At 34.3% G+C, this 25,563-nt stretch overlaps 3 protein-coding genes across 10 annotated transcripts; 2 read left to right on the top strand and 1 right to left on the bottom strand.

Annotated features, from left to right (window-relative positions):
• Positions 1–1,591: 1,591 nt before the first annotated feature.
• Positions 1,592–9,815, top strand: LOC125051189 (band 7 protein AAEL010189-like). Of its 8 annotated transcripts, none has more exons than XM_047651394.1 (8): positions 1,696–1,845; positions 2,156–2,197; positions 2,723–2,823; positions 3,684–3,839; positions 6,453–6,550; positions 7,031–7,192; positions 8,589–8,754; positions 9,610–9,815. In XM_047651394.1, exons 1-8 carry the CDS (start codon positions 1,764–1,766, stop codon positions 9,748–9,750), a joined length of 948 nt encoding a protein of 315 aa, XP_047507350.1. In that variant the 5' UTR covers positions 1,696–1,763; the 3' UTR covers positions 9,751–9,815. The 8 variants fall into 8 exon arrangements, with proteins under 8 accessions (XP_047507349.1, XP_047507350.1, XP_047507348.1 ...); XM_047651387.1 differs by lacking the exon at positions 1,696–1,845 and adding an exon at positions 1,889–2,085 and having other exon boundaries at positions 2,708–2,823; XM_047651390.1 differs by lacking the exon at positions 1,696–1,845 and adding an exon at positions 1,890–2,085.
• Positions 9,816–10,255: 440 nt separating this feature from the next.
• On the top strand, positions 10,256–19,407 carry LOC125051317 (band 7 protein AGAP004871-like). Its single transcript, XM_047651542.1, has 13 exons — positions 10,256–10,355; positions 12,397–12,491; positions 12,583–12,738; positions 13,605–13,702; positions 14,430–14,591; positions 14,661–14,826; positions 14,902–15,222; positions 15,707–15,798; positions 16,035–16,190; positions 16,488–16,585; positions 17,280–17,441; positions 18,476–18,641; positions 19,290–19,407. Exons 7-13 carry the CDS (start codon positions 15,096–15,098, stop codon positions 19,389–19,391), a joined length of 903 nt encoding a protein of 300 aa, XP_047507498.1. The 5' UTR covers positions 10,256–10,355; positions 12,397–12,491; positions 12,583–12,738; positions 13,605–13,702; positions 14,430–14,591; positions 14,661–14,826; positions 14,902–15,095; the 3' UTR covers positions 19,392–19,407.
• Positions 19,394–24,524, bottom strand: LOC125051318 (cuticle protein 21-like). Its single transcript, XM_047651543.1, has 4 exons — positions 24,403–24,524; positions 22,544–22,771; positions 21,790–21,963; positions 19,394–19,537 (listed from the first exon to the last, which is right to left on the bottom strand). The coding sequence occupies exons 1-4, from the start codon at positions 24,418–24,420 to the stop codon at positions 19,451–19,453; spliced, it is 507 nt and encodes a 168-aa protein (XP_047507499.1). The 5' UTR covers positions 24,421–24,524; the 3' UTR covers positions 19,394–19,450.
• Positions 24,525–25,563: the final 1,039 nt, after the last annotated feature.

Genomic DNA, 25,563 nt, shown 5'->3' with positions numbered 1-25,563 from the left:
AATGCGTGCAGTTACGTGATGCCTACATTTCCTTAAACCGATCGGAATCTACTAAACGGCGTTCTAAATATTTCCCTCAAAATTACATTTCCTGTGAATTTGAACCGATTCGGACCCATAAATTTTGAGAAATTTTGAAAAATCTTAAAAAAATAAGAAATATTTTTTTTTAAAGTGGTTTCTTTATCGATCAACTTCAAAAACTAATCCGCCTTTGAGCTTGAAAAACCACGTCGATCGCCACCAAGCTGGTCAAAAGCGGTTGATTCGTTCGAGAGATATCGTGAACGAAAGAAAGCCGAAAAAGTGTTTTTTCGGGATTACTCCGAAATTTGTGGTTCGATCAATTAAAATTGCGTCGAATGCCGCCAACCGCGTGAAAATTGCTTGATCCATTCAAAAGTTATTGCGGTTTGAAAATTCCAAAAATAGTGTTCTATGAAACTTCTATCAAACTTTCGAGCTGGGAGAGCTCAAATGCATAGAAATGTTATTTCTTTGAACTGAGCGAGCTCAAAATATCAATTTTAAGCGCCCAGGAATGGAATTAGCGGGAAGTTGCAGGGATGGCCTTTTAGGTGAACCGTTTTTCTAAATTTTTTTTGTCAGATCAGGCGAATCCCTCTAGATAATCGTCAGATTATGAGACAGTACGTTTAGAACATAAAGATGAACCACATATATCTTAATCTGACGCGCTTGAGTATTTCAAAATTGCTATTTTTTTTTGCAAATTATGAAAATGGCCGTGGGTTTGCGTCCCATTGAAATCGTCAGATTAGTGAATGAGAACTTTTTTTTGGTGCACTTAACACTCCCTTAGAAAATCTGACGCGCTCGATATTTTTTTTTCTTTTTTTTCATTTTCTACCCTTAAATACAACCACCCGCATCATGCAAACGATCAGATTAACATACGTACATTATTAAAAATACGTAGGGCATTGATGCTATCAATATCTGACGCGCTCGAGGATGTCCATGCAACAGTTTTTTTTTACATATTTAACAATCTATAGCCGCTTCCCCCACCGATGAAAAGGTATATATCATATAACATTTTTTACTTCTTATTACCTAAGCTTTGCATCCCAATAGGTCTCTACGACGCTCGAGTAAATCCCCATTTAGCATCGTGGGCTCCCCTACCATTAACAATGACTTGGTGCTTTGACCAAACCATTGTCTTAAGTTTTTCAACCGGGATATGCGTCTGCGGCCAGGTCTCCTACTACCTGCCACTTTGCCTTGTATGATTAGTTGAAGGAGCTTTTAATCATTATACAACTTAATTAAAGTAGTACATTGATCTATAGACACATTATTATCACAATTTTGCAGGAACGTAATATTTCGTATAAATTATAAATATTTAACTCATATTAACCTGTTTTAAGATGAAAAATCTAACCTAAATGTAAAATCAATCAAAAAGTAGACAAAATATTGCAACGTTTGTATTCACCTTTGCGCAAATGTACCTCAATAACAGATCGGGCCTTAACCCAGTCCAGATATAAAGCTAACTATAATTTACGGCTGCATCTTGATAATATGATTAAACGCTGAGTATATAACATAAACATCCGTGCATCCCACGAGGAAAGCTCTGAAAACAAAGCCACAATTTGAAACGCCGCTGTGCCCTACGCATCACGCCAGAATGGAAAGTGCGTTATTATTTATTTCCGTCTATTCTCTACCTTTAGTACAGATATAGACACCGCATTGATCAGACAGATAATATTGATTGATCGACTTAAATGCGAACCTACTGTGCACTACAAATGGACTTCGGTTGCTACGACAAGGATTCGGGCGAAGTGGAGTGCTACCTCGAAATACGTAAATAAATTTTAAACGAAACTAATCGTTTATTTTCGATCGTATTGTAATTGATATTTTTAGTTGGATTCGATGTTTTTGGGTCGTGTAAACACGCGGTATTCTGACTGTCTGTATGTCAGTCTGTGATCGTTAGCCGAGTAAAACACTGTTATGAGTAATTAATGCTTTAATTTAATTGATTGACGATGCGCGCGGAAGTCAGGTCAATGAATTCGAGGCGCGATGATTTGCCCAGCCGTGAGTAATTTAAAGGATTGAAATAAATTGTACTCATTTATCAGTTTAATGATGATTTTGGAAATTTTAGATTGCGATACGGGCACATCTTGCGCTTTCACAATACATATGCGTAAGTATTTAAACGCCCAATTAATTTTTTATTCGTGTTATAAATACAAAGCTTTTAAGACTAACTGCATATGTACGGAGTACTTGAGAGTTAAATACGGAGAGATTTATTAGTTTTATCTTTTGAACGATGTCGATTTGCCCGCTTCTGCTAATATATCAAACCTAAATTATTACGCGTCGTAAGTCTGATACAAATAAATTGATTGATTAATGTCTAACGTTGACCGTGTACTAGGGTATAACTTTGATTTAGATCGAATTTTAATTCTTCTTAAAGTAGTAATTTTAGCGTTTATGGTGTTAAATTGTATTCGTATATGTATGATACAAAATTTTACGTTATACACGCCAAAGTATCTTTTACATAACTTTAGCAAACATAAAATAATAAAATTAATTTAAATTTATGCACACAATTAAGACGTTTGATTTGTAGCCGATGCACGGCTACCTGTCAACTATATTTGATTTTGTTTGTTCTTATGTTGGTCATATTATATTGTTATAGATCTTGTTTCAGCAGCAAATCCAGAGGCAGCTGGGTGTGTGGAGAGATTCGCAACATTCATGTCACTCCTTTTGGTCATTATCACTTTCCCATTCTCACTATTTGAATGTTTTAAGGTAAAGTTGATCGATACATTTTTAGTAGTTCAACTAATTATAAAGTTATTTAAGTTCCCGTTGGAGTAGAGACTCTTGGGCTGTGGGGTTCAAGTGCACAGGCGCTAATTAAATATTTAAGTTGGCACCTGGTAGATAGTACCGGTGACCCGAGAGCTGGTGCTTTCCTCGCTCAACGAATAAGTACAGTGAGGAAACGCTGCCAGCATTATTGGTACAATGCCACAGGGACCAAACTTTTTAAATTTCTACATATAAATTTTTACTATGTAAGTTATGAATATTGTAAATACTGTATATTTGTGTGTTGTAAATATATATTTATCAACATAGTAATAACTATAAAGTTAACCAAATTATATAAAGGACAAATAACTGCGGTCTTGTTAATTGTGTACATGTTACTATATATATTAAATCATTGTTGAATACTTAAAAAAGCCAACAAAAAACGAAATGTTAATAAAGTTTTTTACACAATTTGCTGTTACTAACGACATATTTAAGGTTTGAAATATTGGATTTACACATTTATACATTATGTGTCAAACTTCATAACATTGGAAATATGAATGAAATACGATAAATCTTCATTTCCACTTTTGAACAAACAATGCCAACACATTTTGTTTAGCTGATGCAGTTCATTCAGCGGCCTCTCCATTTTATCTTCGTTTAAAATAATAAATAGGACTTCTTTAGGTAATAGTCACGTTTCTTAATTAAGCTTTTGGCTTCGACTTCCACTATTATTTATTAAAATACTCTGTGTTATATGATTGTTTAATCATGCAGTATGCTTGCAGTACCTACATTTCCATTCATATATTAATTAGTTATACATTCACCTGATTTTGCAGGTTGTTCAAGAATTTGAAAGAGCGGTAATATTTCGACTGGGAAGACTAAGGAAAGGTGGCGCGAGAGGTCCCGGACTATTTTTTGTCCTACCATGCATCGATACATATAGAAAAGTTGACTTGAGAACTGTATCGTTTGATGTTCCACCGCAAGAGGTATACTATTACATATATATCTTAATTAGTAATTCGTTTTATAAAAACAAATACAAAACACAATATTTAATTACCTTTTGTCAAGATGTATAATTAGATGGATGGGCCCTTATTGATAACAAGCAATCTCTTCCAGGCGACCTTAACATATAAATGGGATACAGTTTTAAGAGTATACTATGTGTATTGTGTATATTCGAATGCATCATAATGTTACAACAGATAAACCACTTTTTAGATGCATCTATATTCCAAAGGCGCAACAACCTTTTGGGCCTGAGATATCTGTATCTGTTCCGTGATCATTTTTAATAGGCAAGTAAGTGTACAGTCTTTTGTGTCTGACACAAACCGTCGACGTTTTGGGTCACTATGTTTTCCTTGACCGTACGAGCTGGTGTTCATTGTGCACATAGACAGAAAGTCCATTGGTGCACAGCCGAACCTACGACCCCATAGATGAGAGTCGCACGCTAAATCCAGAAGCCGGGCTGGCTAGCATCAGCATCTAGTAATTCATTATATATATTTCAATTTTAAACCACAAATACGCTGGCGGAAGCTAACTTTACTTCTAAACAGTTAACCCAAATGTTCGTTCCCGTTTAATTGACGTGGCTGTAAACCGTCAATCAAACTTTTACGACGAACAATTGTTCCGATGTAAACCAATTGTCTTAAGAAAATCTCATAAAACAGCTATTTATAATGACAAGGTTATGCTGACGGACTTTTTATAACAATCATAGTAGGATATTGGATTACGGAGCTGTGTTTTCCTAGTGGTTAGGGAAGAAATTGTTGATTGCGTATTAGGTGCATATCAGCTATCATAATGTGCAAATAATATCTAATATAAATGAACAAAGGTGTTTTAAAGTGAAAAAATAAGGCGAAAAACAAAAGTGATAAGTACCTTACATTATGACCTAAAACAGAGCATATAACAAGATGCACAGATAAACAGTGGACTTTAAATACTATATGGAGAGGACAAAGGGGAAGAAGGAGAAGATGGCGCCGCAAAAAAAGGTGGATAGAAGAAATAAAAGCGTGAGCTTCCAGGAGAAAGAAAGCCGTGGCCATTATATATTTGGAAAAGGCTAAACAGCTGGAGGAGGCCTATACCCGTGAAGGGGTTCCGATCAATGATATTAAAGGAAGCTAGGATATTAGGATAACAAGAAAAAAATGTATATAAGACATCTAAGCTGTATATTCTACTTTTGTTATGATTAGAAATATAACGGGCTTTATTATTATTATGTGGGCATAGGCTTAATTCTGACATGAAAAATAAAAAATATCATTAAAACGGTTACCGGAATTTACCCGACCCTTTTCAAAAGTGCTGATTTCTTTCTTCTTTCTAGTAAGGGTTGAAAAAAACGAAAACAAGATAATTATAATTAAATAAATTTATAGGCCGGCAACACACATGCGACTCTGGCAATGTAAGTATTCATGGGCGGCAGATATCAAATATCAGATGAGCCTCCTGCTCTATAAAAAAATTTAGTCACAATCTCGTCTTGAGTATTTTGATGTAATTTATATGGTTTTCCATGAATACGAATGTATCTTACAAAATACAAAACCTTTAAAGCTTATAGAGCTCAAGGCTCATCATAATTTTGCGGGAACAGTGTTTATTTGAACTTGTCGAATATTATTAAATCGCTAACAGACGCAGTACAGCGAGCGGCCGGTTGCCCTCATTTGCAGGATTCGATTGATGGCCAGTCAATAAATCTAAATAATGCATAGCTATTTGATTATTTAGAGTAAATAGTTATTTCATGTCGTATATTATTAAATTATTTAGTTGCACAGTCATTAAAATGTCTACATATAAAATGTGTCCTCTTTTGTGGCTTGGTGGATAAAGTATGCTTTCCAATAATCGGACCTAGTGAGAGTCTCAGTGCGGAAACTGAGTACACCAACGATCCAACTATCGAAGCGCACCAATACATCGATCCTGCCCCAACAGCGAATTGTATCTTTTGGCCATACAATGCGCAGAGACTATGAGAACTTGAAGAAACGGTTGGTAACACAGAAGGCAAAATATCACGTGGCCGTTCATCAACCATTTGGACCGATCAAGTGATACACATCGTCCTCAAAACTGAACACTGTCATAAGAAAGGAACTGGACGGAAACCGGTGGAAACAGATAGTCCACTCCAGAAGCTTCCTTGCTGACCACGACGTTTAGACATGAGCATGACATATGTTTTCCTTATGTCAAAATCCCTATTCGTTTTTGGATTACGGTAGTTACACTTGTTGAGTGTCTCCAGGAAAGTGTCGTAAAGTATTTTCCGTGGCCCACTGTGTGGAACCTATCGAAGTATTCCCTGACCAATACGATTTACGAACCTACAGGAAAAAAACATAGCAATCAAAAGTCCAACAATGTGCGACCCCCTGGTGTCTGTCGCCATGTGTTGTTATCACTAAGTGAAACACTGCATTTGGATTCTTCGTCTGGTTGTTTAAATATTTATATATGGATCACAAAAAGCTTGCTCTAGATGTACACAACGATAAAAAAAAATCTAAACTGAGATATCTATAGTTAATATTATCTGTAAATATCTATTTCAGGTTTTAACGAGAGATTCCGTGACGGTAGCAGTAGATGCAGTTGTCTATTACAGAATAAAAGAACCTTTAAATGCCGTCGTTAGAGTTGCTGATTATAGGTAAAATACATAATACATTGTACATAACCCAGTAAGTTTTATGCAATAATAAAAACATTTGCATAGTCCGTCATTGCTTTTGGGCTCATGTTTCTTTAATAATTCCTCTTTTATAGGCAAGTGAACTAACTGCCTTTAGTGTCTGACACACTGTCAATATTTGGATCTAAGGCAACGCGGGTTTTCGCAATTTTTATTTTATTACTGTCCCTTTCACTTTTCACATTTGTTTTAATTGATTTGATTTGTTCCATTAGTTTTGTCTATATAATTATGTCTTATGTAGTTTTGCATTTTACTTTTTATTTAATTATTTTAATTTTACTATATATAATTTTACTATAAGGATACAGAAACTTGCAATGAAGTGTTAATAAAAAAAACAATGTTTTGTTTCATACGTTAAATAACGGACGAAGAGTCACGCGCCTAGAAACTATGCCAAAATATAAATTAAATAAAAATAATTAAACATTTCAGTGCATCCACCCGTCTTCTAGCTGCCACGACTCTGCGCAATGTATTGGGCATGCGAGACTTGGCACAGCTGCTCTCCGACCGGGAAGCCATCAGCCACATGATGCAGGCCAACCTAGATGAAGCCACAGATCCTTGGGGTGTTGAAGTGGAAAGAGTTGAAATGTACGGTTCTTAATTGGGCCATGTATATTGTATAAGCCAAGGCTATACATTTTTCTCACTCAGGCTATCTTAGTTTTATAAGCATGCAATTTCCAAATTCGTCGGAGTTACGCCCCGAGAGTGTAGCCAGACGCAGGCACTCTCTTAAACTGTTACTTTGCATTCATTCGTTTCATAGCAATTAACTAAATTATGGGAGTTACGCCCCGAGAGTATAGCCAGACGCAGGCACTCTCTTAAACTGTTACTTTGCATTCATTCGTTTCATAGCAATTAACTAAATCATGGGAGGTACGCCCCGAGAGTATAGCCAGACGCAGGCACTCTCTTCAACTGTTACTTTGCATTCATTCGTATCATAGCAATAAACTAAATTATGGGAGTTACGCCCCGAGAGTATAGCCAGACGCAGGCACTCTCTTCAACTGTTACTTTGCATTCATTCGTATCATAGCAATAAACTAAATTATGGGAGTTACGCCCCGAGAGTATAGCCAGACGCAGGCACTCTCTTCAACTGTTACTTTGCATTCATTCGTATCATAGCAATAAACTAAATTATGGGAGTTACGCCCCGAGAGTATAGCCAGACGCAGGCACTCTCTTAAACTGTTACTTTGCATACATTCGTTTCATAGCAATTAACTAAATCATGGGAGTTACGCCCCGAGAGTATAGCCAGACGCAGGCACTCTCTTCAACTGTTACTTTGCATTCATTCGTATCATAGCAATAAACTAAATTATGGGAGTTACGCCCAGAGAGTATAGCCAGACGTAGGACCTCTCTTTGACTATTACATTGCATTCATTCGTTACCTAGCAATTAACATTTCATTGTTTCGCTTATATTCTAGTGTTGTATGCGAGTGGTTAATATAGAGTAAGGGAGCGAAATCGCTGAAAATACTCATAATACAGTTTACTGAAGGCTGCCCATCCGACCATCTACTGTCCTCCTTCTCGAAGTTGGATACACCTAATTGTATGAAATGGCCTAGGTAAAGTTGCCGAACGTTACAGGAGTAGACGCGACAAGGACCTCCAGCATCATTGTGATATGAATGTTCATTTTTTCCTACTTATTTTAAGATGCTCTGGAGGTCGATGAGCACCGTGCTGAACTGTAGCAGCCTTAGTCTTGAAGTCCGACTGTCATAGTGGCACTGTTAAAGAGACGAACTATGAAAGAGAATTTGTAACTCGATGACTCGGTAGTCCATATATTTATAGAAGTAATATCAACAATGCCCATTTTTCGAAGTCTACAAGCGCTAGGCATAGTGGTAAATTCTACTCTTCGTTTTTCTGTACCACCTGCCTAAGCGTATGTATATGGTTGATTTTACTGTCAACCAAAATGTTTTATACCAAAAGAACTATTTTAACAATTTCAGCAAAGACGTACGCCTCCCAGTACAACTGCAGCGTGCTATGGCCGCGGAAGCCGAGGCAGACCGAGAAGCAAGGGCCAAGATAATCGCCGCTGAAGGAGAGATAAAGGCTTCTCGGGCATTGAAAGAAGCCTCCCTGGTCATGGTAGATAACCCTATGGCCCTTCAAGTGAGAATATATTTGTAATCTCTTAATTTTTTTTAATCAGAAAAATGAAAGTGCCGCTACACATCCTATGCCACACGAAACTTAAATGTAAATAAAATACTACCTTAAACTCCATTAAGTAAATAATATACCGACAACCCGTGGGTGGGGGTGATGCAGGGATGAATCCAACGACAGGGCATTGGATTTTTAGTTCGAAGCACAGTAAAGAACGTAAATAAAACTGTTAATTATCGAATTTATATTGTACATACTAGTCGGTAATCTTAAATATAAAATTCTCGTGTCACAATGTTCGTTCCCATACTCCTCCGAATTGCCGGCTTGACCGATTCTTATGAATTTTTTTATGCATATTCAGTAAGTCTGAGAACCGCCTACTACTATCTCTCTTTCAAACCCTTAAGTGATAAGAAGTGTCCACCCCAAAAAAAACAGCATACAAAAATCCATTTCCCTTAATTTTCCTCTACCCTCTACGATCAACCCCTATTTTTTATTTGTTAGTTAAAAACTTGAACTCTGAGGTTTATATAGAGAAAAATCACAGAAAAGCCTAAAAAAATTCATTCCGGAAAACCGAACAGTCTCTAAGGTAGCATAGCAAAATGGTCCATGTTGGTATGTACTAAAAACGTAGGCTAGGAAGTAAGGAGAAACGAAGTTCGCGGGGGCTACAAGCTGCTTATATGTATAAGGCAAGCTTATATAAAGATCAGAGATAAAATAATTATATACTAAGCTAAACGTATCTTCAGGATACTGCACCATATTGTGGCAGGATATCTAATTACTGATAACAAAATTATGACTACCTTAAATGGTCAAATTGATAAAATATTTATTAATTTTCAGCTACGGTACCTTCAATCACTGAACACAATATCTGCTGAGAAGAACTCAACGATAATATTTCCGTTTCCTATGGATTTTTTAAGAAGCTTCATGAGTCCTGGAGCAGGCACCAGTATTACACACTCACACTTGCCTGTTTGATCTCTTCTTTAAGTTGTTCTTCCTTACTCTAATAGGACTCATTTCCGTATACAATGGATATTAAGAATTAGAAATTAGAATAAATAAATATAAATACAGTAATAATGCTTTCATTACCAAGTATTAAATTTAGTACTATTTGTCTCCAATCCATGTTACTTAAGTTGTAGATACATTTGTTGTATTATCTTTAATATAATAAAGTACATATTTTAATTATAATTTGTCTTGCTTAATTACAAACCTTTTCTCATACTCCGCTTATATAAATGATGAACCTTTTAACACTAAGGTATTTGGCTAATTATGTGTTTATAAAAAAAAGAGTTTAGAAATATTCACATTATTTCCTTTAATTGGATTGTAAAAGAGGTTTAATGTAAAGAACAGATAATAACTAAAACAAGTTGACACTTTGAAAGTGTCATCTCGCTTTTTAATGCTTCATGTCAACCTTGTTTCAATTACCTAATCAAGATTTTGTTAAAAGATATTTCATTTTTCTCAGCTTTGTTTGCTGTCATGTGAGATTATTAATTTTGATATTGCTTCATTTATGACGTACAAAATGATTAAAAATATAAGATCTAAAATAGATCTGACAGGTAAGTATTCAGTTTATAAAACAATAATAATTGTAGGCCTTAGATCACACGAATTTTTTACATAAGCAAAGAGAACTCGTAATATTATAGAGCAAGATCCCAGGGCCGCCAGACGTCACGTATTTTCTGACGGATGAAATGTGGACGATTGGGTAGTGTTAGTATGTACTATGATCGTATGCCTACCTGCTAGCTTGGTCAAACGGCCAATTTCCAGGTATCAGGTAATCAAGGTACACAAAAACATTACTTACTTCACGTAAATTCTCATGGCTGATTTTTATATATGTTTTCGAGTGTATAGTTAGAAATAAATTGTCAATACTCCCAGACACTTTCCGTCGGCCATATTGCTTAACAGACGCTTTAAGGGTCTCAAAATAATTAGTCAACTTCACGTAAATTCTGACGCTCCATTTTTATATATGTTCATCCGACAACTATTATAAAAGCTTTGACAAGAAGACAGACCGATCCAAGGGGCCAATCATCCCCTAAACTAAATTTTTATATCTCTATGAGTGGGAGAGCATTATCTACGCGCATGAGACTGAGTGAGACCGACTGCGCTGTTAAAGCCATGAAAATTATTTGAACAGATATTTTATAATTTTTAGAACTTTTGTTGACAAGTAAATTATAGCAACAAAAATAAGAAAGCCGACATTTTTTTTGTCAATTTATTAATTAGAACTAAAAAATATTTTTTTAAAATACCACTTATATTTAAATAGCAGCAATTTTTTAAATTAATTATTTATTGGAAATTTGGAAACAAAGTGGAAAAATATTAATTCTTCAATATTTCTTAACAGTGGCTTTTAATCTTCATTATCATCATCATCAAATATCAATCTTGAAATTGAATATCTAAATCGTGATCGTCATCATCAGCATTATCCTTATTTTCTTCCTCTGTAAAAAACAAGTTGAACAATGAAGGTCTGAAAAAACTAAAAAGATACAAATAATATGAGAAACGAAAATAATTTACCTGATTGTTCTTCCAGCGACTCACTGACAAAACCCGGTAATTGATCTCCATCGAACCAATGAAAATCATATTTACCATCTTGTAGTGTCCAGCCATTGTTTTCGGGGTTGAAAATATTTATCATCTTCATACTTGCATCGAAGTTTCTTAAATTCTTTCGATTGAATTCTTCATTTATATCAGATACCATGTATGTAAATGATAAACAACTGTAGTCTGGCAGCATCTACATCAATTATTCCAGGAACGTTGTAAACATCACAGATATTTTTGTATTATGTTGAATACACGTTCTTCTTCATCTACATCACCAACAAAATCCAACGTACCAAAAGGGTGAAATGCTTGTTGGTACTCTTCATTTTTCTTCAAAATATTAAACGGCTTTTGCTTGCGCTTTTTGAATAATAATAATTTTTCAAGTAATTTTCATGGCTTTAACAGCGCAGTCGGTCTCACTCAGTCTCATGCGCGTAGATAATGCTCTCGCGCTCCCACTCACAGAGATATTAAAATTTAGTTTAGGGGATGATTGGCCCCTTGGATCGGTCTGTCTTCTTGTCAAAGCTTTTAAAATAGTTGTCGGATGAACATATATAAAAATGGAGCGTCAGAATTTACGTGAAGTTGACTAATTATTTTGAGACCCTTAAAGCGTCTGTTAAGCAATATGGCCGACGGAAAGTGTCTGGGAGTATTGACAATTTATTTCTAACTATACACTCGAAAACATATATAAAAATCAGCCATGAGAATTTACGTGAAGTAAGTAATGTTTTTGTGTACCTTGATTACCTGATACCTGGAAATTGGCCGTTTGACCAAGCTAGCAGGTAGGCATACGATCATAGTACATACTAACACTACCCAATCGTCCACATTTCATCCGTCAGAAAATACGTGACGTCTGGCGGCCCTGGGATCTTGGACCATTAAGAAAGGAACTCAAAGTCAAGTTGTACTTTGAATGTTTTCATACAAGTGATCTCTGCCTTTTGCCCTCTGTTTTTATATAAAACACAATATTTGTATAAATTTTTATTTCAGAAATACGTAAAGAAACGTTGATAGAAAGAGTATTCAAATTGATTGCTATATTGATGGTAATAGTTTTTCCTGTCGCTTTGGTGTTCTGTTTCCGGGTAAACTTTGATGATATTATTATTTATGTACAAATATAACGTTGTCTATTAGTTTTTATCGTTCATTCCTGAGTATAAAATATTATTTCAGGTTGTAAAACAATATAAAAGGGCGGTTATTTTACGATTTGGTAGAGTAAGAGATGACTCTCCAGTTGGTCCTGGTATAATTTGGGTCGTTCCATGCACCGACAACATTGTCTTTATAGATATGAGAACTCAATCTTTTAACTTGGCTCCACAGGAAGTACAGTTTTTTTATAATTAAATATTAAACAATATCCCTTCATATTTTAAAACGCCTGCCAATATATTTCACGCAATTATTCTTCCTTGCAAATTCTTTTAACTTTAGCGCCTGATTGTCTGTTCAACTAAACTACAGTCGACTCTCGATAATTTGAAACTCAGGGGACCAGAGATAAATTTCAAATTATCAAGAGTTCAAAATAACAAGTGTTTTGAATAAGCACGAGGGGGAGGGGCGACTGAAGGAAATAAGAATTTGATCAAAATTTGTTACTTATTATTTCTATATTCTTATTATGTATTAACAATTATTATTACATATAACAATTATTCACAAATTTTTATTTCAAAAATAAGTCTGTAATCTTTTTTTGAGTGAGTGACTTCAGTTTATCATTGTCCAAAGAATTTTTGATAGTGGTGAGAGCTGCAAAGTAATCGTCACTTGTGTCGGCAACAATTGACAAGTCTGTGTATGTATGTAAACAAACGACAGGTACGTGCATGATAAACGCTTCAAATTATAGGGAGTAGGGAAGACTGGATTTCAAATTATAGAGAGTAGGGAAGACTGGATTTCAAATTATAGAGAGTAGGGAAAACTGGATTTCAAATTATCGCATGTTGGCGAGCAAGATAATACTTTTTCAACTTCAAATTACCGAAGGGACCAGTTACTATTGATTTTATTCAATTTATCGAGAGTTTTTCAAGGGACCGGAAAAAAAATTCAAATTATCGAGAGATTCAAATTAACGAGTGTCAAATTATCGAGAGTCGACTGTATATAAGTACAAACGTTAATCCAATAAAGTTTTGTATGTTGAACTCGTATTAAGTTGTAGTGCTTTTTCAATATTTCAGATCTTAACAAAAGACTTGGTGACAGTTCACGTTGATGCTGTTGTATACTTTCACGTCATGAATCCACTTTGCAGTCTGCTTAACGTCCAATCACACAAGTAACACCTCTTTCAATTCATTGTCTGAAATAAAACTTTTATTTGTAGCTTTACTTTGTCCGTCAAAAACCAATATAACATTTTTTGAAAAAACTTGCAATTTTAATTGCGCCTATTACAACAAGAATTTTATACGCTCTGGTCTCGCTAGACATTAGCACCAAATCCATTGAAAGGCTTGACACCTTGGCGTTTCGTAAAGATATGTGGTCTCTCTGCATCTTCTACGATAAATACTCCAGGGAGTATTTAGAGGAGTTGTGTCGGATTAATTAGGTTCGGATTTAATTAGCTGAGTCTCATCATCGGACGAATACGAAATTCCAACCGTATTACCTCGACGTTCGTTGTTCCACAACTGAGCGTTTTTAAGGCAGTTCTTGCAACACTATGTGGAAGCAGCTAGCCACTGAAGTATTTCCAAACCAATTCGACTTAGGGTCCCTAGTTCTTCAAGAGAAGAACGTACCAATTCCTAAAAGACTGGCAATGCACTCGCGATCTCTTTGGGATCCTCATTGAGAGGGCCCAGGGCGGCAGTATCACTTAACATCAGATGAGCCTGCCCGTTGCCCCTATTCTTTAAAAAAATCTGAGGGTGAGAATATTAAAAAAAACTTATATATATATATATATATATATAGAAATGGGAATGTTGAGATTCTTTCAACTGTGCATCTTTGAAAGGAATTGAAATGTACAAAAATATAACATTTTCCCTTTTCAGAAAAGCTACTGAACTTCTCTCTGTGGCACTTTTAAGAAATATTTTAGGACAGTTTACACTCTCCGACTTACTTTCGAATCGATTTAAAATAAGTGATGCGCTTCGTAAAGAAATCGATAAGGGAACGATGGAGTGGGGCGTCGAAGTCGAAAGAGTTGAAATGTAAATATAATTAAAACCGACGCACGTTTCGAAGTTCTTCTAGTACTTAAATCTGAAAAACCATTTCAGTAAAGATGTGATACTGCCCTTTGAATTGCAAAAGGCAATGGCAGCAGAAGCGGAAGGATCGCGAATCGCTAAATCCAAAATAATAGAAGCAGAAGGAGAGATCAAAGCCGCTGAAAATCTTAGGGATGCTTCAAAAATCATGATGGAGAATCCCAAAGCCATGCTGGTAAAGTAAAAAGAAATACGACCGGAAAATAGCCACTGGGTTCAATAGTAACTTTATTGTATTATATTTTTGCAGCTCAGATATTTGCAAGCTTTGAGTACAATTGCGTCCCAACAAAGGAATACAATTATATTTCCATTCCCAATCGAAATTCCAAGGCAATAAAAACTCACGAAAAAAAACAATGACAATATTTTTTTTAGTTCTGTCCGTTCTGTCAAATTCTTTTGCTATTTCTATAAGTTTACACGTTTTTTATAAACCACGCTATGTCTGAACACGAAAAGTTAAAAGTTAGTCAACAAGAGCCCCGGCAGACGTCCATTTCACTCACTCCAAAAGACGTTGAAAAGGGTTCACCAAATATTTTCAAGCCTCGTCTTCAACTTAACAAAGGTTTTTTGTTGGTTATTTCTGTCTTAGCTTGCTTTATTTTCTGTAATGTAGAATTGAAGCATACATTTAATTAAGGCTTTTTGTTTATTTATTCAAGCTTTTTGCTGGATTAAGTCAGTTTTAGTTCTTCTTACCAAACTTACACAATAAAAATAAATAAAAAAAGTGGTGTTATTTATTTATATAATTCTGAGGCCCATACCTAGACCATCTGTTTCATGATCATTTGTCATTCTAATAAGCATGTAGGTGATCAGCCTCCTATGCCTGACACACGCCGTCGACTGGGTCTAAAGCAAGCCGGTTTCCTCACGATGTTTTCCTTCACCGTTCGAGCGAATAATAAATGAGCGCTTGGAAAGAAAGTACATTTTTTCACAGCCGGGAATCGACCCTACGACCTCAGAGATGAGAGTTGCACGCTAAATCCACTAGGCCAATACTGCTCTTTAAATAAAAACTTTCAAAAAATATATACTTCCAGAAAAGGACAAACTTATTGAAAAGTTTTTAATATTTATGTCTATCATACTTGTTGTTCTCGCCTTTCCGCTATCATTGATATGCATATTTGTGGTAAGTTTTTTAAACTGATATTATGTTCACAATTATATTTTCAAATCTACAGCTTTATATCAAACCCTTTTTCTAAAATTTATTTTACATCAAAACTGCTGAACTATTTAATTAGTTTTGGTAATATTATAGACTTTGCCTCTGCAAAGCATATGTTTAAATTTATTAGTAGAAATATGTATTATGTAGGTAGGTACATAGTGTGTAAAAAGCATCATTCTGTAATTTCATTGCAGGTTAGTCGTCAATTTGAAAGAGCTGTCATTCTAAGGAACGGAAAAGTTCATAAGAACAAAGCTTTTGGCCCTGGACTGCTTTTTTACCTACCTTGTGTTGACTCTGTTAAATTCATAGATTTGAGGACATTCTGCTATGAAGTGCCACCACAAGAAGTAACTTGTTTATTTTATAGTTACTATTAGCTCGACTTGACCTATACTTTATTTACGAGATTTAACCACTTTATATTTACTCCTAAAAACTACATGCATTTTTCTGATTGTGCTTTAAACAATTCATCAAAACCGATTTCGTAGAAAAAACACATACTAGCCATCTAGTTTTTCAACAGATTTACTTTAGAACATTAATGAATGATTTTATGGTACTTTACAAATGGTAGTAGTTTCTCAAAATGGATGCCATTCATCAAAAAAATTGTAAAAGCCAGATCGTTATATTTCTTCCAGGCCTTAACCAAGGATTCTTTGACTGTGTCTGTAGATGCAGTTGTGTTCTATAAAGTTTTCGAACCAGTTTGGGCCGTCATCAATGTTAGTAACTACAGGTAATGTATAAGCATTAAAATAGTTAAGTCAAAAATCATTTAATCATATAGGTAACCAAAATGTACACTTATGAACGTCAAAAAAAAGAAATGTATATGAAATGCTTCTAACTTTACATTTAGTGCCAGTTCTCAAATCAAGAGCGTAGAACGGAAGAGAAGAACTGGCAATAAACTTTCCGCCACTCTTTTTTAATCACCATGATTTTTTACACAACGTTTGTAAGGAGCTGCAACCATTACACTATGTACCAGATGATATCTTAAGTAATTAATAATAATAACATAAATTAAAAACAAAGTCTTGTCCTCTATCAGCAGGAGGCATGGTGAAATAGGAGCACGCACTTATATTCTCGTGGGAACAACACGCCAAACAGACAAATACACGCCAAGACAGGACAAAACACCGTTCTAAGATTTAGAATTGAGACGTAGCATCTGACTTGCCTTGTTTATGACATTGAATCACGCTCTTGGTGCACAACTGAAATTGTAGATTGGAATGTAAAACAAAATAACGCTAATAAATTTCTTGATCTGACATTTCTGTATTTATCTTTTGCCGGTCTTAGATGCCGTAGCTTGATTACTTACATATTCTTAAAAAACTTTTAAAAATCCAGTTAAGACGGTTGGGTTTCAAAAGAAATAGTTTCAGTATAATTAGATCAATTAAAACATTTGATTTCAGAATCGCTACTCAATTCTTAGCGTCAACCACTTTGCGAAATGCGTTAGGAACGACAAAACTCAGCGATGTGCTTATTAATAGACCAGTAATTAGCCAACAGGTACTAGAACTTATGAAAAACACTACGAAAGAATGGGGTGTTAAAGTTCTCAAAGTTGAAATGTAAGTAAAGTGTTATATATCTCCAAACGGCTTTATTTTTGAATAATGAGTCTTTAAAAAATATTCATTCTGCTGTGTAATGGTAGTTAAATGTTTGAATTTAATTTAATTCAGCAAATATACCTAAATGGTGTTTCGTTATTATGTAAACTAGCTTTTGTGCATATGTAAAATAATTATATTTTTTAGATTTTTCATTTAATTTGTTTGTTACCCTGTGGAAAAGGCGCCAGTTTAAGCTGTCATTTTAAACTTTCATTCAAATGTTTTTTTGTTAGAACATTTTGGATTATAAAAGAAATAGTGTTTGATTTCAAGTAAAAAACAAACTCTATATGTTGTATCTTAAAATACATATTTCAGCATCACATTTGAGTTTCATTCATAATACATATTAATATACTATTAGTACGTTTAAATATACAATATCAAGATTCTATTGCGTTCATTATTAATCAAATTGTAAATGTTTTAGTTGACGACAAGTATCACAAAATATTTAATTTTTATTTTACTATCCCCGCAGAATATAATTAATAATAATTATAATTAGAATAGAATATAGTTTAGATAGGAAAGAATGAATGAATTTATTTCAAACAACCAAGTTCTAACATCTAATATCTTATCTTATAAATGTACATATTGATATTAAAATTATAATAAATCTACTCAATTTTCCTCGGTGCTTGCTTGTCTTCCGACAAAGGCCACTGTACTGTCCATAGTTCTGCTATTTGTTTAAAGATCGTCGTAGTCTTTAGTCAATTTACGTGTAGGTATTATCCCTTATCGTATCGCCATTTTAATTGTTTCACACTGTATTCCATATTTTCCAGTAGTGAGATCGTCTTTTGATTTTTAACACGCTTCCTTCAATCCCTTGCTGGCACGCTAAATTTTTGTATATTTTTTTACTTTGTGCAAGGTTTTATGCACATATCAAAAACTATGCTTTTAAGTCTCAGGTATTTCGTAATTTTTCATTATACCTTTTATAATATTATAAGTTTTGCTCATAAATTAATTTACAGAAAAGACATAAGACTGCCACTGCAGTTGCAAAAGGCAATGGCCGCTGAGGCTGAGTCGACAAGATTGGCTAATGCTAAAATAATAGTTGCCAAATCAGAAATAGAAACGATAAAAAATCTTCAGGTAGCAACCACTTTGTTGATGGAGAATCCCATGGGAATGCAAGTAAGATGTCACTTTCAATATCAATCAACTAAAATTAGTCTATTATTGCTTATTGGTTATAAATGTTTAAAAAAGATCATCATGTGCATACTGCATACCCCACATACACACCCTAACTTTCACACCATCACACAATACAGCCGAATATACCTAGCTAAATGTATATATTTTTTTTATGTAACAGGGAGCAAACGGGCAACGGGCTCATCTGATGTTAAGTGATACCACTGCCCATGGACACTCACATTGCCAGAAGTCTCGCAAGTGCGTTGCCGGCCTTTTAAGAATTGATACGCTCTTTTCTTGAAGGACCCTGATTTTTTCTTTTTATAAATGTTTGAACCTTTTTGTATATATTACGTATTCTTTCTTTGGCTATATCTTTAATTTAATTTTTTTGTTATATATAATTCATGTTAGCTGTAAGATTATGAAAAAAGAACAAGTTTAAACTGCACTACACTAATCGTAGTTACATTCTAAAAAACACACCCTTTTAAAGTTTCTAATGTTTTCAATTAAATAAACTACGCCCAAGTATTAAACATAAACATTTCGTCCTTCAAGTCTGTTTTCACATCGTTGCGTCGCATTATGAAACGGACATTAATACTTAAACAATTATGACTTTAATTTTAATTATTTTAGCTTCGCTATCTACAGTCCTTGCAGTTGATTGCCGGGGAAGGCACGCACACAGTTGTATTCCCATTTTCGTTTGAAATGTTCCAGAAGTTGTTTAGTAAATAAAATTTTTGTTTAACAATATTTATTTATTATAAATAAATTAAGCTAGTTTATGATATGAACTAATAGTCGCTTTCCCGTTCGTCATGTCTGTGTTGCGCGGGGGCAGGTCTTGGTGCTTGATGATTTGCTTGTTTGTGGACTGTTGCCTGAAAGATTTACGTCTATTATTATATACATAATTAGTTATATACAAACAACTTTAGCCAATAGTCATTCCTTATGTCTTTAATAATTAGAACGAAGACTTTAGTAAAAATATTTTATTTAAGACTATTATGTGTAATGAAAATAGTAAAAGATATATCGATTGTTCAAATTAGAATTTACATTGATGTACAATTACTTTATTTAATAAAACATCACGAGCTAGAATTACTGTGCACGAGATTATGTACAAGGAATGAATCCGGAATCCCGTAATTACAAATATCGGTATATAATCGGTTTTTAACAGGGGGCAAATAGGCAGCAGTCTCACCGATGTTAAGTGAATGCCCATGGACTCTCTCAATGCCAAGGAGATAGCGATCGCGTTTGCCAGCCTTTAAAGGATTGGTATTTTGTTCTTTGGTTTCATTAATGTATTTCTACATATTACATATGATCAGCCTTCTGTGCCTAACACGCCGTTACCATACGAGATAAGCGTACGTAAGAAAAATCAATAGGTTTAAAAACTATGATCGCAGGGTTGAACATCGTACGCTCAACAAGTAGCATAAGCTAATACAATACTTAATTAAAAACATATTAATTACAGACAGACGTAACATTTATAACTAATGAAACACACAAAATAATAATAATAATTGTCAAAAAAGAATAACAAAAATAATATGGAAAAAAAGGATTAAGGTATATTTTAACTGTGGAATGTATGTGACGCAAAAACGAAAAAGAATGTATTAATAATAATAGTAGAACAAATAATAATAGTAAAAATTAACAGTGTAAGTAAAGAAGTCTTTATGTGTAAAAGTATATAATAAGAAATAGATAAAAAATATTTTTGGGCGGATTAAAATAACACTTCGTGGGATTTTTGATCAGTAATTAGATGTACTAAATGATGAATTAAAGAAAATTATTACAATATTTACGAATACTAGAGTAATTAATACACGTGTAATAAGATTTTATTAGACCAGTGGTTACCACGTTACTGATATCGTTAAACCGCACAAGGGCATTGGCTTCCTAAATATCTCGAATTATTATACTATAATTGAAATGATTAGCAAAAATGCCTAAGTTTCACTTGTTTATGCTATGTTTCTGTACTTACGAACTGTATAATTACGAATTTACTTAATAAATAATATAATAAATAAAACTAACGCATCTAGTGCGGTGACAATTATAACGATATAAATAACGGAGGTTAAAGAGGATTTGAGCTGATGGGGAAATGTGAGAGAAGTTGGGTATTGTGTTATGCAAAATCTATAGAAATAAAATTATATAGAGATTTTAAAAAGTTTGGTCCCTGTGCACCTGAATACCTTTTACTTTTAACGCTTTAGGTACGCTGCCACAAGGATCAAACTGTTGGGACCAAAGGGAACAGAAATTGTAAATACAATTTATTTGTTTAATAAATAATAAAATGTTATAAATAAAATTAAAATGCAAAATACATTGAGCGCAAAACTCGAAGACCAATCCAGTAATTTATAAATTTTATTCCTTGCACTCTGTGGCAGGTTATTAAAATTTAGTTTAAATTAGTACTTCGGTTTTTATACCGGAAAAGCGAACAGGGGTAGTATAGCCAAATGTTCCGTATGTTGGTATGTAGCTACTAAAAGGTAGGCTAAGTAAAAAATTTTATTAAGGTGACACGAAGTTCGCGGGGCCAGCTAGGTCGTCATACGATATATGTGTATAATTAAGAAGAAATTGTTTAATAACAATCCTTGAACATGATAAGGCTCTCATCATAAAGAATAAGTCTAGTTATTCAAAGGGGGAACGCTGCCAGTATCTTCAGTTTTTAGTTTAATAAAAATAACTATCTACTACAATAAAAAATAGGGGTCGTAGAGGGGTGAAAGTCAAGGGTTATATTTATTTCTGTATGTTGTATCATAAAAATTAAAACAAAAAAAAACTTGTGGTAGATACCCCTTATCACTTAAGGGTTTAAAAGATAGTAGCCGACTTACTGAATATGCATAAATTTCTTAAGAATCGGTCAAGCCGTTTCGGAGGAGTAATGGAACGAACATTGTGACACGAGAATTTTATATAGGTATATAGAGATATAAATTGTTCAAAGATAAAAAAATTACCACTATAAACGCGTTTTATAAAAAAACTTTTAATTTCAAATTACGACTCTTTAGGTGCAACGTCACGAGTTGAATAATTTTAAATTAACAAAAGTGGGTTTACTTACTTGAAAACCGTTTTTGGGATCAGCCGTGTACTTGACGAGTCTGAGGGAACCATCAGGCTCCACCAAGGAGTATTCTCCGTGTACGACATCGCCATCTCTGTATTCCTTGTGGTTCTGCTGGTTACCGGTGTGAGGATCCTCAACTCCATATGCGTAGTGATAATCGGGTTTCGCCTAAAACATATTAAATTGGCTTGACTTTGTAATTCTATATTCTTTAACCAATCTCAAAATAGCTTTGTGCATATAGGTAACCAAGTACACTTATGAACGTGAACAGAAAAGACGTTAAATGAATTCTAAATTTACATTCACTACCAGTTCGCAAGTCAAGAGCATAGATCGGGCAAGAAGAAGCGGCTAGGAACTCCACTGTTTTTAATCGCCTAGTTTTGTTTCATACTGGGAAACTGAACTGGAGCAAATGAATCCCAAAGATTAGGATTATGTATTTAAATTATCGTCAAATTGATTAAAATTTATAATAATCATTTTACGGCTAACAAGAGTTTTGAATTTATTTACTAATAATTCTCTAGTTTCGTTTGGGAGTTAGTTGTAAAAATTAATACAATTTCCATATAAGGAGTGGTTTATCTTATGAAGCCTGGTTGGACAAAGTAGTCACACAAACAATAAATTATTACATATACTTTTAATGTATTTTTGTTTGCGTAACTGGAATATTTTTCATCAAAAACTATTTTAAAATGATCATGTACCCATATTTTTTTTTATTTAAATAACTACTTACCACATAATCTACGGTTTTCAAACGGTCATATTTGGCTGTCTCTGGGTTGATCTTGCCCGCTTGATGGTCGTACCCATAGTCTGCGTGCTGCTGAGCCGGTACTCCATGAGCTGCAGGGACCTGGACCTCCACAATCTTGCCACTCACAGGACCACTAAAGCGGTTGTACGAATAACCTGGGGCATGACTGCAGTAGGCGTATGATGCAAACGCCATGAGCGCCAAAGTCTAAAAAATATACAAGTAATTAGTAGACCAGCCAAGCGTTGCTGTGGCTAAGGTTTTTGTTATATTACATAGTAGTAAACTATTCAAGAGAAACGGTAGGAGAACACCAGTCATGGGGACCACCATGCTTTTTTGGTGGTAATGCCATTAAATTGTAGCTTATGTGAAACGTTGGTACTTTCAACACAGCGCCATCTGTTAGAATTGTGACTATCAAATAATAAACAATTATTTTGCAATAAAATAATATTGCGGGTATAAATCGAGATGTAAGCTATCCTATCTTTTAAGTTAGATCAAACTGCACATGGTGTGCAAATTTGAATGAAATCGGTTCGGTATAATACATTGATGTAGAGAGGAGAAAACTATCTACAATTTAAATTAAACTAATATTAACGATTGAATTTCATGTATCTTAGGAATGTACAGCAATAGGCTTAGCAATGCTATTGTGAAGAAAAAATAAAATTTGTGTCACTTTCGTCAAGAGTATTGTAAAGCCCCATCCACACGCTTGACAAACAATGGCAAACAGCCAACAGCAAACAGCAAACACGGACGTGTGGATGGGTGTTTGTCGTTGTTTGCCTGTTTGTGTTTGTGTTGGGCAGTGTTCGGCATCGGTGTCGGTTTTAGTTGCCAGATCAAAGGATGTTTGGCAAACAGTTTGCTACGTATCCACACGTTTGGCAGCGATCAGTATGCGCGCGAGCTTGCGGGAGGCGGACGTATTTACTTGCTACACTTTTTCAATTAAAGCCCAAATAATAAAGTCTAAAGCAGTACCTTGTACGCTTTCTATGTATTTTAATCATCCACCATCGTCTTTGCTTTCTTCTTTTTTTCCTTTTTTCTTTCTCTTGCTTTAATTTATAATAAAAATTTGTCAACCCGAAAGTAATAGCTGCCACAAGCTCGTCGTCCGCCATGTTTGCCGATTCGGAATGTTATGAACGTTCGCCAAGCATGTGGATGGCTGTTTGTGTTGGGTGATTGTGGTTGGTGTTTGGGACTTCGTTTGCTGTTTGTGGTGTTTGTGACAAACAGCCAGCGTGTGGATGCCCCATAACTATCGCGAGCGACCTTCACGGTCAGCGCTTGTTGCACCACGACAACGGTGACACTGAAAAATTGAATGCCTTCGTGATAGCTTAACATTTCTGCTTTTTCATAACATTTTTAATGACCTTGAAATTCCAGATGCGTTTACGTTTATAAATGATTATTTTTTCTAGTTTTGTAAATATTTCATTTGAATTATTTTTATTTTATTTATTTATTTACACTTCGTTTATTTTTATAACGGAGCCAAAACAAGAGAATGTTTAAACAACGCTTATTGAGTTTGTAATTTAGAATTAATAATTTAGCACATTATATTATGTGTACATAGATAAAATAAAATTATATATTTAATTTTTAGTATGTTATATTTAATTGTCTTGCGGTCAGACAAGATTTTTTACGGGTTTGGCTTGTGGTAACTTTTTTTATTTACTTAGGTTTGAATCAAAATAATACTACTATCTACATACGACTCTGTATAACAAATAATTTGATAATTAAAAGACCTATAGTGTAGAATATTGGTGCGAAACAAAATACACATTTTCGTAAATTATAAATACCTTGAAAAATAAAGCCATTTTGTGAAGTACGATGAAAAATGTTTGCTTGATGTTCCTTGCGGGACTGACAACTGATACAGGCGCCGGTGCGGTTATATACCACTGAGATATTTAAGAAAGTATGCCCAATCGTGCATTATTGCAATAACTATGAATCAATATTTTTAATATAGCCATCGAATCTTAGTCAATACTATCCCATGGAGAAATAGAACAGATTTCTTTGTTTAACCTAATATTAACTTTATAGTAGACTTTAAAGACAACAAATGTATGGAAATGACCAAGGGTAAAAAGGAGAAGAGGGCGCCCAAAAACAAATAGAAGCGGTTGCAGGAAACGAATGGATAAAGAAAGAATTATAACCTCGTATGTCCAGAGAAACGAAAAAATGTGTAATTACGTCAATGTTCGTTAAAATATTATTATTTTTGTCCATAGTTTTAGATGGTAAAATTTAAAACAATTAATAACATAAATAAGTCCTTACTTCATGATTATACCAGTTTAATGACATAATGGGTTTTTGACATACGAGGTTATCATTTTACTTGACGATGGATGGAGTCAGTTGGAAAAAGCTGGAGGAGTTCTTTACCCGTGAAGGGCTTTCGATCGACGGTACTAAAGGTAGCTAGATATAGGATAACAAGGAAAAAAATTGTATAGAAATGTACAATAGGTAATCTACGCTGTATATTATATGTTTTTGTTATGATTGGAAATAAAACGGGCTTTGTTATTATTATTAACCTAATATTTATAATATCTTTACAAAAAATGCAAAGTAGGTATGTACATAAAATATTTTATTTACATAACCAAACAGCTGATCTGACTTTCAAGCCAAATGCCATTGTGAGCCTGGAAAACCAGCCATGAGTTGCATCATTGATGTAAAGTATACAATAATACAATATTCATTCGTACTATACAATTGCTCGTGGCCCTTATCAATCATACTTTCTGTTTAGATACAATCCCATACACGGGTTACTTGGGGAAATATTAATTATGCGACGGCGCGATCCCGCAAGATCATTGCATTCCCTACTTGTAAACACGTAAACAAACGAAGTCCTTTTTTGGTGTAAAAAAACCCGCAATTTGAACTTTGTATATTATGTATTATAAAGAATGTTTAAAAGTAAAAATGGTTCA

The sequence above is a fragment of the Pieris napi genome, chromosome 7 (assembly GCF_905475465.1).
Source record: "Pieris napi chromosome 7, ilPieNapi1.2, whole genome shotgun sequence".
NCBI classification, from domain to species: Eukaryota; Metazoa; Arthropoda; class Insecta; order Lepidoptera; family Pieridae; genus Pieris; species Pieris napi.
Note: the sequence above shows the minus strand (reverse complement) of the source record. Positions and strands in the feature narration are given on the sequence as shown.